Source organism: Neolamprologus multifasciatus, chromosome 11 (assembly GCF_963576455.1).
Source record: "Neolamprologus multifasciatus chromosome 11, fNeoMul1.2, whole genome shotgun sequence".
NCBI lineage: Eukaryota > Metazoa > Chordata > Actinopteri > Cichliformes > Cichlidae > Neolamprologus > Neolamprologus multifasciatus.
In genome coordinates, this window is record NC_140449.1 from 35,060,506 (window position 1) to 35,075,775 (window position 15,270).

The 15,270-nt window shown below is 43.3% G+C and overlaps 2 protein-coding genes across 2 annotated transcripts in view; both read left to right on the top strand.

The window, feature by feature from the left end:
- Positions 1 to 1,297: 1,297 nt before the first annotated feature.
- Positions 1,298 to 14,728, top strand: LOC146509164 (methyltransferase-like protein 27). Its single transcript, XM_085176399.1, has 5 exons — positions 1,298 to 1,488; positions 4,889 to 5,017; positions 5,404 to 5,539; positions 12,687 to 12,779; positions 14,321 to 14,728. Exons 1-5 carry the CDS (start codon positions 1,372 to 1,374, stop codon positions 14,557 to 14,559), a joined length of 714 nt encoding a protein of 237 aa, XP_085032525.1. The 5' UTR covers positions 1,298 to 1,371; the 3' UTR covers positions 14,560 to 14,728.
- LOC146509165 (methyltransferase-like protein 27) overlaps positions 1,417 to 15,270 on the top strand; it is a 35,336-nt gene continuing 21,482 nt past the window's right edge. Inside the window, exon 1 of the mRNA XM_085176403.1 lies at positions 1,417 to 1,488. The gene's annotated coding sequence lies outside the window, so the exon portion shown is untranslated. The remainder of the gene's footprint in view (positions 1,489 to 15,270) is intronic.

A 15,270-nucleotide genomic window follows, 5' to 3' on the forward strand; every position in this document is an offset into this window, starting at 1 on the left:
TCCGGTATTTGCCAAAAACTGATTGCTCGTATTGAAATTGCTATAAGTAACTTGTTGGGCTATAATATGTGAAACATATGTCAAATGCATCCCTCATGGATGACATAAAGTCATATTGAGCTACAAACAACATTAGTGTAACAAGGTAGAAGCTGCAATCAGTCTTTGGCAGTGACTTTTATGTAACCTTTATTTATGCCGTTAAAAAAAGTCTAATTAACATTAAAAATGTATTTTGTAAGAAGTAGTTGGACAGCAGAAATGGCTCAAATATTACAATAGTTCTGTAAAAATATTTTAAACGAGGATAAAGGACCGGATTGGTTATAATGTAAGTACAATAACACAGAGTTGTAAAGATACTTGAAAAAACAGATAATTTTTTAATTCCATATATAGCCGCTATTCACCGAAGTCTATTTACCAACATACGTAAAGATATTACACATAAAAAATACATGTAAACATTGGAAATCAGTTTTTGGCACAACACCTGTTGCATGACAGCCACGGGAAGCCGACGGGTAAAGAGATCGGTTGTTATCGGATTACGTCGTGGAAATTGTTTAAGCCATGTTTCCGAAGTAACAAAGAGCCGATGGATGGTCTATAAGATTGCTAAACAAGGGGGAGGGTGCATCCGACCTCCTCAGCTGTAATTGGTCCAGCCCAGAGTCAATCATGACCAATTGGCCAATCCAACACCTTTCATTATTTATACCCTTCCCAAAAAAAAAATAAAAAAATCGATCGGCCCATAAAAACAAAAAATCGCCAGCGGCCCACCGGGCAAATGCCCGGTATGCCCGATGGCCAGTCCAGCTATGGGACTGAATGTGTGACAGATGTGAAGAGAGGGATCAGTCAGGTCAGAGAAAATCTGATTGTGTTTAACTGTAACAAAGTATCAGTGTCCTCATTGTTCATCTGTTAGAAGCCGCTCACTCTTATCCTGATCGAGTTTAAAGGAGTTGCCATGTTTGGTCTTTTTTACATGACACCATGAGAGGCAGAAAGACTCAGCAATCCAGTCACAGCAGCCCAAACCCTGGAATGCGCATGTGTTCAGAAAATGAATGGTTTTATGTTTTTATGAGTGATGTCATCCCTTTAAACAGCTTGGACTGCAGCCTCAGACTCGGAGAATCATTCGTTTTATCGATCACTGTAATTAATAAAAACCCACAGCTATCAACCGTCGTGATACTTTATCTTAAACATTTATTTTTCTCCTGCAGTCAGCTAAAACCAACGCAGCCTGTCTGTGTGGAAGATACTTGTGGTGCCCGGCGGGCACAGTCAGGTTAGTCGGGTCTCTACGTGTCAGTGAGTCTGCTGCACTCTCTCCAGGTCTGAGCTCAGCTCCTCATCATGTCGGACTCCAGAAGAACTGTGGACGATATCAGGCTCTTGTTTCAGTCCTGCAAAGGCTTCGATTCGCAGCAGACTACGGATTTTTACAACAGCTGGGCTGAGACGTACGAACAGGTGAGGAGAAAGAAAGGCATCCTGGGCTGACTCTGTGAACCGATAAATAAATATCAAACGCGCTTTAACTGGTCTTTGGACTCAGTCTGGCAGTGAAGACCAGTTCTTACCGTTTCTTCTCAAATAATCAGAATGTTTCCGCCCTGACCTCAAGCAAAAAAACAAAAAACCGTGTTGTGTGGTGTTAGTTCAGCAGGCATTACACACACACGCAGGTAGGAACAGAGGATTACCGGAGATAACGCCTTTCTTTATTTTTCTTTTTCTTCTTCAAAAACCACAACCAGAACAACATACTCACTAGCGCCCTCTAGCGCTTCTGGTAAATGCATCTACAGGACAAATGCAATCGTATGTGTGGACTAGGGCTGGGTATCGTCACTGATTTTTAGAATCGATTCAATTCCGATTCACAAGGTCCAGAATCGATTCGATCCACGATTCGATTTAATTCGATTCGATTCGATTCACTTCGATTTGAATATGGGAAATTTTGACAGTCAGAAATATTATAATTCAGATCAGTACATTTACATATTTTTGTATCTATAAAAAGGAAGCTGACACACGCAAGACTTTATCAAAGGTGTGAGCGTCACAGCAGATGCCTTTGTGTCAAAGTAGCTGAAGATAAAACACAGAAACACATGAAGGTGATTTTTCCTGGCCTGGGATTTTATAAAAATATTCTGCAGTACATCAAAAACGAAAGAAAACCATTAATCAACATATGAACATTACCTCTGAAGTTACAGCGGTTTTATTAGAGACAAGGCTAAGCATTTTGCATTTTGCATAATTTTAAAAATTTTAAATTTGTTCAGCATTGAACGGCAGAAATTAGGTTTTCTTTTCGGAAGTATATAAAACAGAAAAAAAAAAAGTCGGCCGATAGCGCTGTACACAACGGTAGACTTGTGCGTAACAAGCAAGCGAATAATGCAGAAAACCGTACAGAGAGAGAGGGGGAGAGAGAGAGAGAGAGAGAGAGAGAGCTGTGCATCGTGGTCGAAGCAAAACAGTAAAAGTCAGAGTGAATACATGACGATGTTTTTGTGAAGCGTAGTTTGGATCCTCTTTTGCTGCTGGTTCGGTCAATATTGTTTGGAGAGACATCAAACTAACAGCTTTAGAATCAGCGCATAAAGGGCGTGAACACAAAGCGCGGACCCGCCGACAGATCAGAATCAGCGGGCTGTCGGCTTTCCGCCCCGACTGTGAGAAATTCGACATCTGATTCTGATCCGCGGGCTGCACTGTGTGTTTAATTCTTTGTGCAGAATCCGTGTTCCTGCTCTCATTTACTGTCTTAGCTGTTTGGTGGTTGTTGAAATTTTGTGAGATTTCACCAGAGATTCTGGCATTTCGGGCAAAATAAATTTATATTAAAAAAATCGATTCAGGATTTTAATGAATCGATTTCACGTAATCCAAGCCAGAATCGATTTTAATCGATAAATCGATTATAAAAACCCACCCCTAGTGTGGACACAACACCCCGAAAACTTTCAGATTGGACCTGAGATTTTCTCCTGCTAACCCTAAACTCACAGGTGTGGAGCTGACGGAGTGAGCTGCTCTTTTTCTTCGATAAACCAGATGAAATATTCAGTTTATTCGTTTGACATTGAGTTGTAAGTGTGTAACGGAGCGAAGGTGATGTTTTTTCCACAGTGTTTTTAAAGGAGGGAAACCTTCCTCCAAACGGACAGAGCAGTGGAGCCGCCAATGGAAAGCACATGAATTAAAAACTGTATAATTAAAATATAATTTATTATATTTAAATAGTTAAAAATGTAAAATGAATTAAAACAACCCTGGCCAGGGGACAACACAATAAAAATCTATAAAACCCAACATTAAAAGTCCAGTGGCGTCCGCTACGGTATAAAAGTCACTAAGAATTAAAAATCCAGTGGAGCGGTGCAGGAGGGAAACCCGGCGGCGTCCTAGCCTTCCTCTCCGCGTTCTGCGCCCCGGTGCGCTAAAGAAAAGGAGGCAGCGGCAGTTACTACTCTTTTAGGCAGCTTTCATTCATTAAAAGGGGACAAGTCAAAAGACTTGCCCCGGGTGGGCAGAGCTCTCAACTCTGCCCGCCGCTTCTTTATAACTGCCAATCGGCACCAGCCTGTCCGCCGCCTCTAATTTCCCGCAGACGCGTAATCTGGCCTCCTGTTGCTGCAGCAGTCGAACCGCTCGCTCCGCGTCCCTGCTTGCTGGCGCTGTATCCTCCTCCCCTCACCTTAACGCCAAGCTCCACCAGCCTTACGTGTCACTGAGCACTCTGTAAATTACCACTCCCTTTCCTCTCAGGTGTGTCAAATTAGTAAAAACGGGGAAAGGGCGGAGTCTCTCCAGGACAAATTGACAGATGCAACCAAAACATGCAATATAAAAAATAAGCACACTTCACATTAAAACACAGCAAAGCAAAACAACATCCGTCCTTCCCTGGATGACAAGAGCAGATTATTTAATCTAAGAAAGTTTTAAATGCAAAATGAGCGCTCAGAGCTGGCATCGTCATCTATCGAGCCCAGATTAGGTCGCAGTGCGCTCTGTTCTCTGCTGCCAGAGTTCACCAAAGAGACGCAGCTGTATGACTGAAAGCAGTGGAGAAAATCAGCGTAATGATTCATTTATTAAAAAATGCCAGTTTATATAAAAAGATGCAGTCGGGTCGTTTCATGAGGCAGAAACTCCTGAACGAAATAATAAAGTGTAAGCGCATCTTATTTCTCTCTGAAAACATCAGAGGGGACATGGTGCGTTACAAAGCCCCGACGACGGAGGATCGATCCAGAGGAGAGTTTCATTATTCATTATAAACCTGAACTCTGTGTGGCGCAGCTGACCCGATGAACACCGAACATTCACCATCAGATCTGGTTTAGTGGAGACACTCTGAGCGCCAAATGTAAACGCGATACGTGAGGGAGAGCGACATCTGTCCCACAGGAAAGAGGAAAGAGAGCAAGACAGGACACACTCAGGGAGGAGAGCAGCGCGTGAAAACTGATGAAGATGGTTATGATGTCACAGGAGGTCACAAGAAAAAAGCAAGCATTGCCGTAAAGAGGCTGCTCATGCTGGAAAACAATTGGAAATTCAAATAATTCTGTAAAGAAGAGTGAGCAGAGCTCCTCCGCAGACACGTGAAAGACTCGTTGCAGGATAACACAAACACTTGATTTCAGGTCTTGTCGCCAAGTGTGGCACAACTTATTATTTATGGGACAATTATTGCAGGGAGATTTGGGAAGTTTTTCCCCTAATAAATGTCTAATGTTCACATTTGTTTGATCTGAAACATGTGGGTGTGACAAAAACAGCCCTGGACAGCCTAAATCCCAACAGCCAATAAGAATACTTTGTTTTTTCCGCTGCTTTATGTTGACAGGATTTGGAGACAATGCAGTACAGAGCACCACAGCTGGCCGTAGATTTTCTGAACGATCACTTCTGTGGAAATCGTGGAGACGCTCAGGTTCTCGATGTGGCCTGCGGATCTGGACTGGCTGCAAAACTGGTGAACCAATAACTGGAAAACTGTGGAAGCTGGCACCTTCCAATAACTGGAAGGAGCCGTCACTCTGAGCTGATTTGAGACCTATAGATGTTTAAAATGCTGATGTCACAAATGGGATTCAGGATGTTTTACTGTGGTCAACATTTTTATGAATCACACGTGAGGACATGTTCAGATTGATCTAATTATGGAAAAAACAACATTTTAATGAATCCCAAATCAGTTTTGTAAAATAGTAAATGCAAACATGAACTTACCGTCTTACATGTGATTCTTTTTGAAAGTGGGAAATTTCAGCAGTTACTCAAAATCTGTGAAATTCATCCTCAGACGAACATCCGGAGTTCATGCAGGCTCAGAACTGATCGTCTTTTCTCTGCATTTAGATGTTTGACCTCGGCTTCAAACACTTTGTGGGAGTGGATGGTAGTAAGGGCATGCTGGAACAAGCTGCTAAGAGTGGCCTTTATCGGGAGCTCAAACTGGCCTTACTGGGAACAGACCCACTGCCTGCACAGACTGGTACATCACACTCACACTCTGAGCTAACAAGGTAGATAACCCGACAGACACATTAGCACCACAGACAAGAAGACAGCACCGCCAGCTGATAGTAAAACAACACAATTGAGAATAACAACACCTGAGGTTTTATAGGATATGGGGGACTGAAAGTGCCAAAATAAAAAAACTAAGTAGATTACTTAATTTAAGTAGATTACTTAATTTAATAGACTACTCATACAATAAAAACATTGAAACCATAATATTATCTCTAGATGCAGAAAAAGCATTTGACAGAGTTAACTGGAAATTTTTATTTGCAACTTTACAAAAATTTGGTTTTGGAAACTCTTTCATAAATTGGATAAGAATATTATACAATTCCCCAACAGCTCGTATCAGAACAAATGACCAGACATCCTCCAGCTTTTGTCTCCTGAAGGGCACCAGACAGGGATGCCCACTCTCCCCTTCACTTTTTGCAATTTTTATCGAACCTCTAGCAGCAGCATTTAGACAGGCTACAACAATTAAGGGCATAAAATGTAAGAACGTAGAACATAAAATCAGTCTCTATGCGGATGATGTGTTGCTTTTTCTGCAAAACTCACAAATCAACCTCTCTGAGGTAATTACTCTAATAAACTGGTTTTCAAGAGTTTCAGATTATTCAATTAACTGGCCAAAATCTACAGTTCTTCCCATTAACTGCTCCTTCCATAATTCTTCTTCTGCCCCACTACAATCTGGAAATATTAAATATTTAGGTATTAATGTTTCTCCTAAGCTTTCAGACTTAACTAAATTAAACCACATCCCACTTCTAAAGAAAGTAGAAGGCGATCTGACTAGATGGAAATCTCTACCCATATCACTCATGGGAAGGGTTGCCACTATAAAAATGATGATCTTGCCAAAAATAAATTACTTATTTTTAATGATCCCTAACAAACCATCACAAGATTGGTTCAGATCTCTGGATTCATATATTTCTAAATTCCTTTGGAAAGATAAACCCCCGCATATCAGCTTAAAAACACTACAAAGAACCAAGGATAGAGGAGGACTAGATCTGCCTAATTTTCACCAATACTTCTTAGCCAACAGGCTTCAGTTTATCTCAGAATGGTTAAAATGTACCCTCTTAGATGAGCCCTGGCTAGATGTTGAACAGGCACTATGCAAGGATCTAGAGATTTCAGACCTACCATTTATTAGCTCAAACATCAAAAGACATGAATGCTTTAAAAGCATCAACATCAGCTTTTCTCTGACAGCATGGTGGGAGTTTCTAAAAATAACGGAGTCTTCATTAATCCCATGCAAACGTACACCTATCTGGAACAACCCTGACATATTACAAAACAATAATATGATTAATTTCCCAGAATGGAGTTGTAAAGGAATTAAATACTTAGAACATATATTAGAGGGAACAGAATTTATTCCATTTGACAGACTAGTTATACAATATGGGATCAACAAGAAAAGATTTTTAGAATATCAACAAATTAAATCCATAGTAAAAAATAAATTTAACCTCAGTCAAGTTGAATTACAAACACCACCAAGTGTGGTTTAATTTCTTACTCTTAAATCCCCCAAATTATTATCTAAAATATACAGAACACTTTCTAAAATAGATGAATCAATATCCCTTCCTATTGCAAAGTGGGAAGCAGATTTATCAGTCAGCTTAGACCAAAACGTCTGGTCTCAGATTTGCTTAAAAACCTTTTAAATTGATTAAAAATCCCAGTCTGCAATTAATACAATACAAAAGTGCACTATACAGGTCATCGGATGTTCAAGATGGGCTTTACGTCTACCAACAACTGCTCACACTGTCAAGGCAATACACCAGACAATTACATCCACGCTCTTTGGTTCTGTCCACCAGTGCAGAAGTTTTGGCACGAGATATGTGAAGACTTATCAAAGTGTCTGAAATGTTAAATTCCAACTTCCCCTTTAGTATGCTTGTTGGGAAATTTGGATGATGTCACTACAGAAACTAATACAGTCCACATGGTTTTTACTGCCCTATGCATCGCCAAGAAAACGGTCCTCATGAACTGGAAAAATAAAAATAATCTTAATTCTAGCCAATATAGAAACTATCTAATAGATCACATTAGTCTCGATATCAGGGCCGTGCAGAGAGGTTTAAAGGGGCGGGTGCTCAAAGTTAAAAAGGGGCACATTGAATCAGGCTGAATAACAACAACACACATTCATCAAGAATCTAATATGGGAAGCACAGGGCTGTGTTGATCTGAGACTGTAGACATTAAAAAGTCCATAGGAGAGATGGTAGCTGATTAAACAAGTGTCATGAGATAATAACAAAATGCAAAGATTGGTGACAGCGCTTGGAACCATAAGGACACAAAAAACTGTGAGAAATAATTTAGGCTCTGCCTGTGAATCACTCTTTGCTTCTCTTCTTCCTTCCCATCATTTCATATATCACTCTCCACTTGCTGTCTATCTGAGAACAAGGCACAACTTGCTATTGCATTAAACTATAATCTAATTATCCACACCTAATAACTCTTGCACTTAATCTATAATAAAATGATGACAGAAAAATGTTATAGCACTGCCTTTAGTAGCCTCACACAGCTCCTACTGTTTCCTCCTCATGTCCTTACCAGCCATGTCTGGACAATGTTATATCGTAAGTAATAATTTAAAAAAATCCATCTAAATAAAACACACACATGCACGCACACACAGTGACGTTTTAGACCTTCTTCAGAATACTGTATATACTATGGGCATCACGGTGCTGATCCAGAATCCTTACATTATTATTTATTACTAGAGCTACAATAATAAAGCAATGAGGAGGGAGAAGTAATAAATATGAAATAATGTATTTATGATTCCATTTGTTTCACTATCCACTCTGTGCAGGGGCAAAGCTTATTACATTTTTAAACTGTAGAGATACAATAATTTTACTGCTGTAAAAACCAAATTTTGTCTTATTTAAAATATAAATTTAATATAATCTGCTTCTTAATGTATGTTCTTTAAAATACAGCATGTTTTTTAATATATTATAATTATAATAATGCATAATTATGTGGACATGCGTATTAGATCGTTTTTTAGTGAAATATAATCCCTCCAGAAAGGCAGGAAAAGCTCTGTAACTTCCTTTAAAACTAAATATGTTCCCTAAAACGGTGACAGAGCTACAGACCCATGACAGCCTTACACAGGTAGCCAGCAGCTATGACCAGCACTACTTGTGCGGTTAATAAAAGGACAGGTAATGTTTGTCGCACTGTGGCACACGCAGCACGCTCGTTTGTTTCAACATACCAACGTGTACGTAATAAGCTAATACTCCTGTGTGCTATACACTACAGTGTACGCTGTACACCTACTTACTGGTTTTGTCGCATCAGTCTGTGTCTCTGAGTTAACTTGTGTTTCTCCTACAGCTCCGGACCGCAAAAAATGTGCGTGCTCTTTGTGAGCTCGTTCCCGGCTCGTAACCAGCGCGTTCTGCCGTCAAGGGCGATCATTGGTTAAATGTGATCATGTGACTGATGCAAGCCAGATCCTTTTATTTAGCAAAACTGTGATTAATAGTTAAATATTATTGTTGAGGGGCACAGACAGGACTCCGCACGCACACACATATAAAAAAAAAAATAATAATAATAATTTCTTAAAAAGTTGCCTCAACAAAAGGGCACTTTGGGCACCCATCAGGAAAGGGGCGGGTGCTCAAGCCCCTCTAGCCCCCCCCTCTGCACGTGCCTGCTCGATATAGCCTCTGCCACCACATTAGATCAATCCCTTTGGGCTCCTTTGATCGGCTCCATCACCTAGCGGGGGTAGGGGGTCGTGGTTTGGTCCCGCCTTGGCTATTGTGGTTGATGCGGAGGTTGGGATGGGCTTAGGGCACCTGGAGGACCCCTAGAGAAGTTATCCCTGGAGGGCTTAACCCGGGGGTTGTGTTCATAACCTGGTTAGTGGCTCTGGTCACTCTCACAGGTTGTTCACCTCGTGGCCGCGTGCAGCGGGGCTGGAGGATGGTCTGTGCTGGCGGACGTAGGTTACTGGCCTGGTGGCCTGGCTGCCCCTGAGTGGATCCGGAGCAGGCGTGGGGGTTTGGGGTTCGGGGGTGCTTCGCCTCCGTGCTGGGGCTCTGGCTGGGCCTTGGGGGCTTCGGTCCTCGTCGGTGTGTCGCCGATGTTGTGGGCGGGTGGGTGCACGGGGCCTCAGCACTGGCGCAGGGGGCCTCTTGTGCATCGGCCTAACTGGGGGGCTCTTCAACTGGCAGGGAGGTTGTTCCATCCTTGCAGGAGTCCACTCTGCAGGTGGGGGAGAGACATAGGAGAGGTGGAGAATAAACTTAACCTGGGTGTCTGTTGTCTTGTGTAGTCTGGGAGATGATTGAATGTTGGGGTGGGTACAGTTTCCTCTGCGGTGGGGTAGGGTGGGCTGCCCCGGGTCCTGTGGGGCTTGGCGGTGCTGCTGCCGTAGGCCCCGGTCTGGATGAGCCTGGGCTCCCTTGCCTTGGTGGATACCAGAGGACGGGGGTGCCTATTGGGGTCAGCGGGGGAGCTGGCCCTAGGGAGGGGCATCCTGCCCTCCCTTCTTTTCCTCCCCATCCCTGGCTACCTCCCTCTTCCCGCTCCACCACACCCACCCACACAGGTAGGGCCTTGGGGTGCGGGTGTGTCACCAGGGTGCAGGGGAGACATTCCCCCCCCTCTGTCCTCTTCTGGCCACCTGTGCCTCAATTTTATCTCACAACTTAGACATCCACATTACTTACACTCTCATAACACACACATATATATATAGGGCCTTGAGGGTGGGCACGTTAACGGCGTCCAGTAGACGGTCTGTGTATTTAAACCTACCTCTGGCGCCGGTGCCCACCTCTCAATTTTAAATCCATGTAGACATTGAGGGTTCTCGGGAGGGGCCGTGCTAACACCTGCTGCTCTCTGGCAGCAGCACCATGCTCTCCCTTGTTTTAAATGCACTTTAGAGCAACACGCAGCAACACTACACATGAGCGGGAGGAGGGAGGTATGGGGTCTTAACACACCCCACTTCTCTACTAGCCATCGGGGCGGGGGGGCTGGGAGGAGATGTTGGCTGTCCAATTGGCCTCCCTGCTGCTGCGGAGCCTGGGACGGTCTGCTTGCCTCCACCCCGGAGGGAAGGGTAACATCTCTTGGGTTTGGGTGCCGTTTCCCCCACCTGGACCCGGGGTATAGAGTATGTTTGGGGAGTGTGATTGTGTGTACATGTCCATTTATGTTTATCCCTACGTTGGGTGAGTGCTGAGTGTTTGTATATGTGTGCATGAGGGTGGGAATGCATGTCTGTGTCTGTGTGTGCCTGTTTGTCTGTGTCTATATGTCAGGTCGGGTCTTAGACTCCACCTCTCTGGGAACTCCCAGGCCCTCCAAGTGTGGAGGCCTATCTCCCCTCACCACACTCCCTGCTGGTGACTGATGCCCTCAGGGGTCGGTGCATTGGTGGTTCTTGGTGTCCGGGGCTGGGCGCTCAGGTATGTACCAGCTCACTCCCGGTGGCTACTTGGCGGGGCCTGGCACCTGTTGCTCGGTCAGGCCTCTTCCGGGGCGCGGGGGGCCCTCCGGCCTCCGGACTCTGTGCCTGCGGCTCGGTTCACTCTGGCACAGCTGGCTGCCGGCGGAGCCGGCGGGCACGCCGGTGCAGCCCCCTCTAGCTTCTGCCTGGTGGCTACTGGGTGACCCCTTGTCTGGGGATCCTCAGCCCTTCCCATGAAGGTGGCACGGATGCCCCTCCGGTGGTCCTCCTTGGGCTCTCGCACTCTGGGGCCTCTGGATGTCTGGGGCCTGGATCTCCTCCATGCCTGCTTCATGCCCTGGGGGCGGGGCTATGGCTCTCTACATCCTCTTGCAGACCATTACATGGGGAAACCATTTGAATACAAGCGCGCCGATCCACACAGGTGTGCACACGGGTGTTCACTGTTCGTAGACTTAAATCACACCTTTCTTGGCTGCTACTTCAAAGCACATTGTGCGCTGTCTGTCCTGCGTGCTGCACAACAACATTCAATATTTAGTATTTACTGCTGTTTACACTTAGCTAGATTAATGCGATGGTGTTGTGTTTAGTATGTTGCTTTGGTTTTTTTTTGCTTGTTTTCTTTTTTCTTTTTCTCTCAACAGGTGATCCGGAGATATTTTTTTTCCCCCTTTCTCACTGTCCCTCTCCCCTTCTGTTTTTCTTTTCCTTCCTCTTTCTTTCTCCCTTTCCTATCCCTCACTCATGTCTGTCCCGTCTGTAACAACTGAAAATAAAATAAAATAAATAATAAAAACAAAGGTCGATCAAATGGACCAATACGGCAATGCCATGATGATCCATTTGGCAAAATAAATCCATTGGGTATCCTTGTTGGTCTTCAGACAACAATTCTGACGGCTAAAGAACCAAATGGGAAAGGCAAAACAAAAAGAAAAAAGAAAAAAGAAATGCATAAGTAATGAAATTGGTCATTAATAACTTCAATTTTTATTTTTACTTTAAAAGATAGTTAATTACTTAACTATTAAGTATTTGATAATTCATTTGCTACAGCTCAACATGAATTTATTTTATCTGTCAACCCCACCCGTCAAAGTCAGGGGGCGGCGCTAATGCTGATGTAGTCAAAACTTTTGCTACCTATTTAATTTTATAAATATAAAAATACTTTTATTGAGGATATTGATTAGTTAGATGCTCAAAATATATTTATGTCAATAATGGTCTGAAACTGCAGCTCATCACGGATCAAAAACAGAAGAAAAAGGAGGGAAGATGAACAGTAAAAGCAAAAACAAGACATGAAAAAACCTCACAGAGTAAAACAGGAAACTATCCATGAGATGAAGATTAAAACTAAAAACACTTACAGAGGAACACAGGAGGCTCTACTGCAAAGACACGATAGAGGAAGGAACACGAGAACATTACACGAGAAAGAAGTGCAAAACAAAAGAGGAACCAAAACGTAGAAAGACCCACAACGTGACAATGCCACCTTTTCACCCCAAAACAACTAACTCCTCTGTAACTAACTCCTCTGTAACTAACAACTCTAAGTAACTCCTTTTACTAACTCCTCTCCCTCCTGGTCTGCTTCTGCTTTCAGGTGGGTTTGATGTGGTGATCATTACTGGTGCTTTACGTGATGATTACGTGCCGATCAGCGTTATCAGGGAGTTCTGCAAAGCTACTAAACCAGGTAACCAACCAACTTTCAAACAAACAAACTGATGTTAATCTGAGTGAGATATTTTTTCCATTTAATCTAAAACCATTTATCTGATGTGATGAACTCAGACTCTTCTTTAGCTTTCAATAATAACATAATCAATGCTGTGATGTGATTTTTAGAAGATGTCTTGATGCATCTCAATCATCCAGGTAAGTAAATCTCCAAAAGTTGATTCTGTTCATCTGGATGTTTTCAGTGGGAGAAACGTTTCATCATCATCCAGGTGACGTCTTCAGTCTCAGCTGACTGCAGGTTTCCAATCTTATAAACACATTTGCACAATGACTGAAACCAGCCCACTGAAGGAACACTGGGCTGGGAGGTCAGTTCCTTCATCATAATTATGCAAATTCTCATGAACATTGATCAACAACCTCTGATCAATGGCCATGAGTCCCATTCACAGAGAGCTGGTCAATGGCTGCAATCACAGCATGTAAGATGGTGACAGATGTACCCTTAGGCCCCCTCCTCGATTCAGAGATGGTCTTTCCCTTTTCATGTAAATGGCCTCCTTGACTCCGCCCTCAAACCAGCGTCCCTCCCTGTCCAGGATGTTACATCCTCATCATTGAAAGAGTGTCCACTGGCCTGTAGGTGTGAATAGACTGCAGAGTCCTGGCCTGACGAGGTGGCTCTTCTGTGTTGTAGCCAGAGGTTGTTTGGTTTCCCCGATGTATAAATCCTCCTGCACTTAACAGCGTACACTAAGTTACTCTGTTTGTGTCGGGGGACCCGATCCTTGGGGTGGACCAGTTTTTGGCGCAGCGTGTTTTGGGGTTTGAAAACCACAGAGACCCGGTGTTTAGAAAAAATGCGTCTCAGCTGCTCCGATACTCCTGACACGTACGGGATCACTACAGGTTTTCACTTAGGCAGCGGTTGTCCTTCTCTCCTGGATCAGTTGGAGCTTTCTTTTGGCGCCTTCCCAACCACATTTACTCACTGATGACACCCAGTTTATCATCCAGTGGATGATGAGAGTCAGACCTTTAAGTACTGATCTGTATGCGTTGCTGATCAATGGTCATGAGAATTTGCATAATCATGATGAAGGAACTGACCTCCCAGCCCATTGTTCCTTCAGTGGGCTGGTTTCAGTCATTATGCAAATGTGTTTATAAGTTCGGGGAAACCTGCAGTCAGCTGAGACTGAAGAAGTCACCTGGATGAGTGACGAAAAGTTTCCCCCACGAAACGCTACGTCCAGATGAACAGAATCAACTTTTGGAGATTTTTAGACAAACCACCACACACCTGCTAAGGATATATATATATATATATATATATATATAATCTGGTTGCTGTTGGGTCTTCAAATGACAGTAAATGGGACCTCAGATGAATAAAAACACACAATATGTGACAGCATGTGGCAGAGGACTCAAGCTCTCCTGACGTTGGAGCACATCCTACAGTGTCCAGCAAACCTGAGCAAACTTTCTGTTTTTCAAAAAAATGAAAAAGGTCATAAATTGTTGTGGTTTTGTTGTTTTTTTCTCCTTCAGGGGGCTACGTCTGCATGTCCAGAGTGGACCCAAAGTCCGAGTCTGGAAACAAATACAAAACATCTATGGAGCGTGAACTGCAGCTGATGGTGGAGGAGGGCCTGTGGAGCCCTGTCGATACCAAAGAGATGCACAACTACATGATAGATGTTTTTAATGATAAAAGCCAGGATGAGAACAGAGAGGAATTCCTCCAGGGAACCATGTACCTGTACAGGAAGTCTCTTAATAAGCTGTAAAATTAGGAGTGGAGCCAAAAATGTGAGCTTACATATTCGTCGAGCTTGTGCTGGCGTTAGCGTTAGAGTACAGGGTGCCTTGGATGGTTATTGTTGTTTGTTGGTGATGGTGACGTTATCTATGTAAACCTTTATTTCAGTGGTCAGCACATAAACAACAAAGCTCAAAGTTTTCTGAGTTTTTATTTCTTCCACTCGATGTTTTGCTTATGTTTTAGAATTCTTCAGTCGATTTCAGCTCACGAGTTTTTAATGTCTCTCTCTTACATTGTCTCTGGTCAACACTCAGCATTAGCACACTGTCACTATTTTTACCTTTAACAGGGCCCTTAAACATATCTGCTTCAAGAGCACAGCATCAAGTAGCTAAACCAGTAGAAACCAGAAGTAGCAGGAATTCAATTCAACTAAGTTTTATTTATACAGCACCAAATCACAATAACAGTTGTGTCAAGGTGTTGTATACTGTAAGCAAAATATTCCACAGAGGAAATGGAGAAACCCTATGAGCACTTTGGCGACAGTGGGAAGGAAAAACTCCCTTTTAACAGGAAGAAACCTCGAGCAGAACCAGGCTCATGGAGGGGCGGGGCCATCTGCTGTGATTGGTTGGGGTGAGAGAAGGAAGACAGGATAAAGACATGCTGTGGAAGAGAGACAGATGTTAATAACAGGTATGATTTAATGCAGAGAGGTCTGTTAACACATAGT

Bases quoted from the DNA above. Each gene is read 5' to 3' on its own strand.
- LOC146509164 (XM_085176399.1), top strand. From the start codon at position 1,372: ATGTCGGACTCCAGAAGAACTGTGGACGATATCAGGCTCTTGTTTCAG. The intron at 5,540-12,686 runs GTACATCACACT...TTCTGCTTTCAG, and splicing joins CCCACTGCCTGCACAGACTG to GTGGGTTTGATGTGGTGATC. The intron at 12,780-14,320 runs GTAACCAACCAA...TTTCTCCTTCAG, and splicing joins CTGCAAAGCTACTAAACCAG to GGGGCTACGTCTGCATGTCC.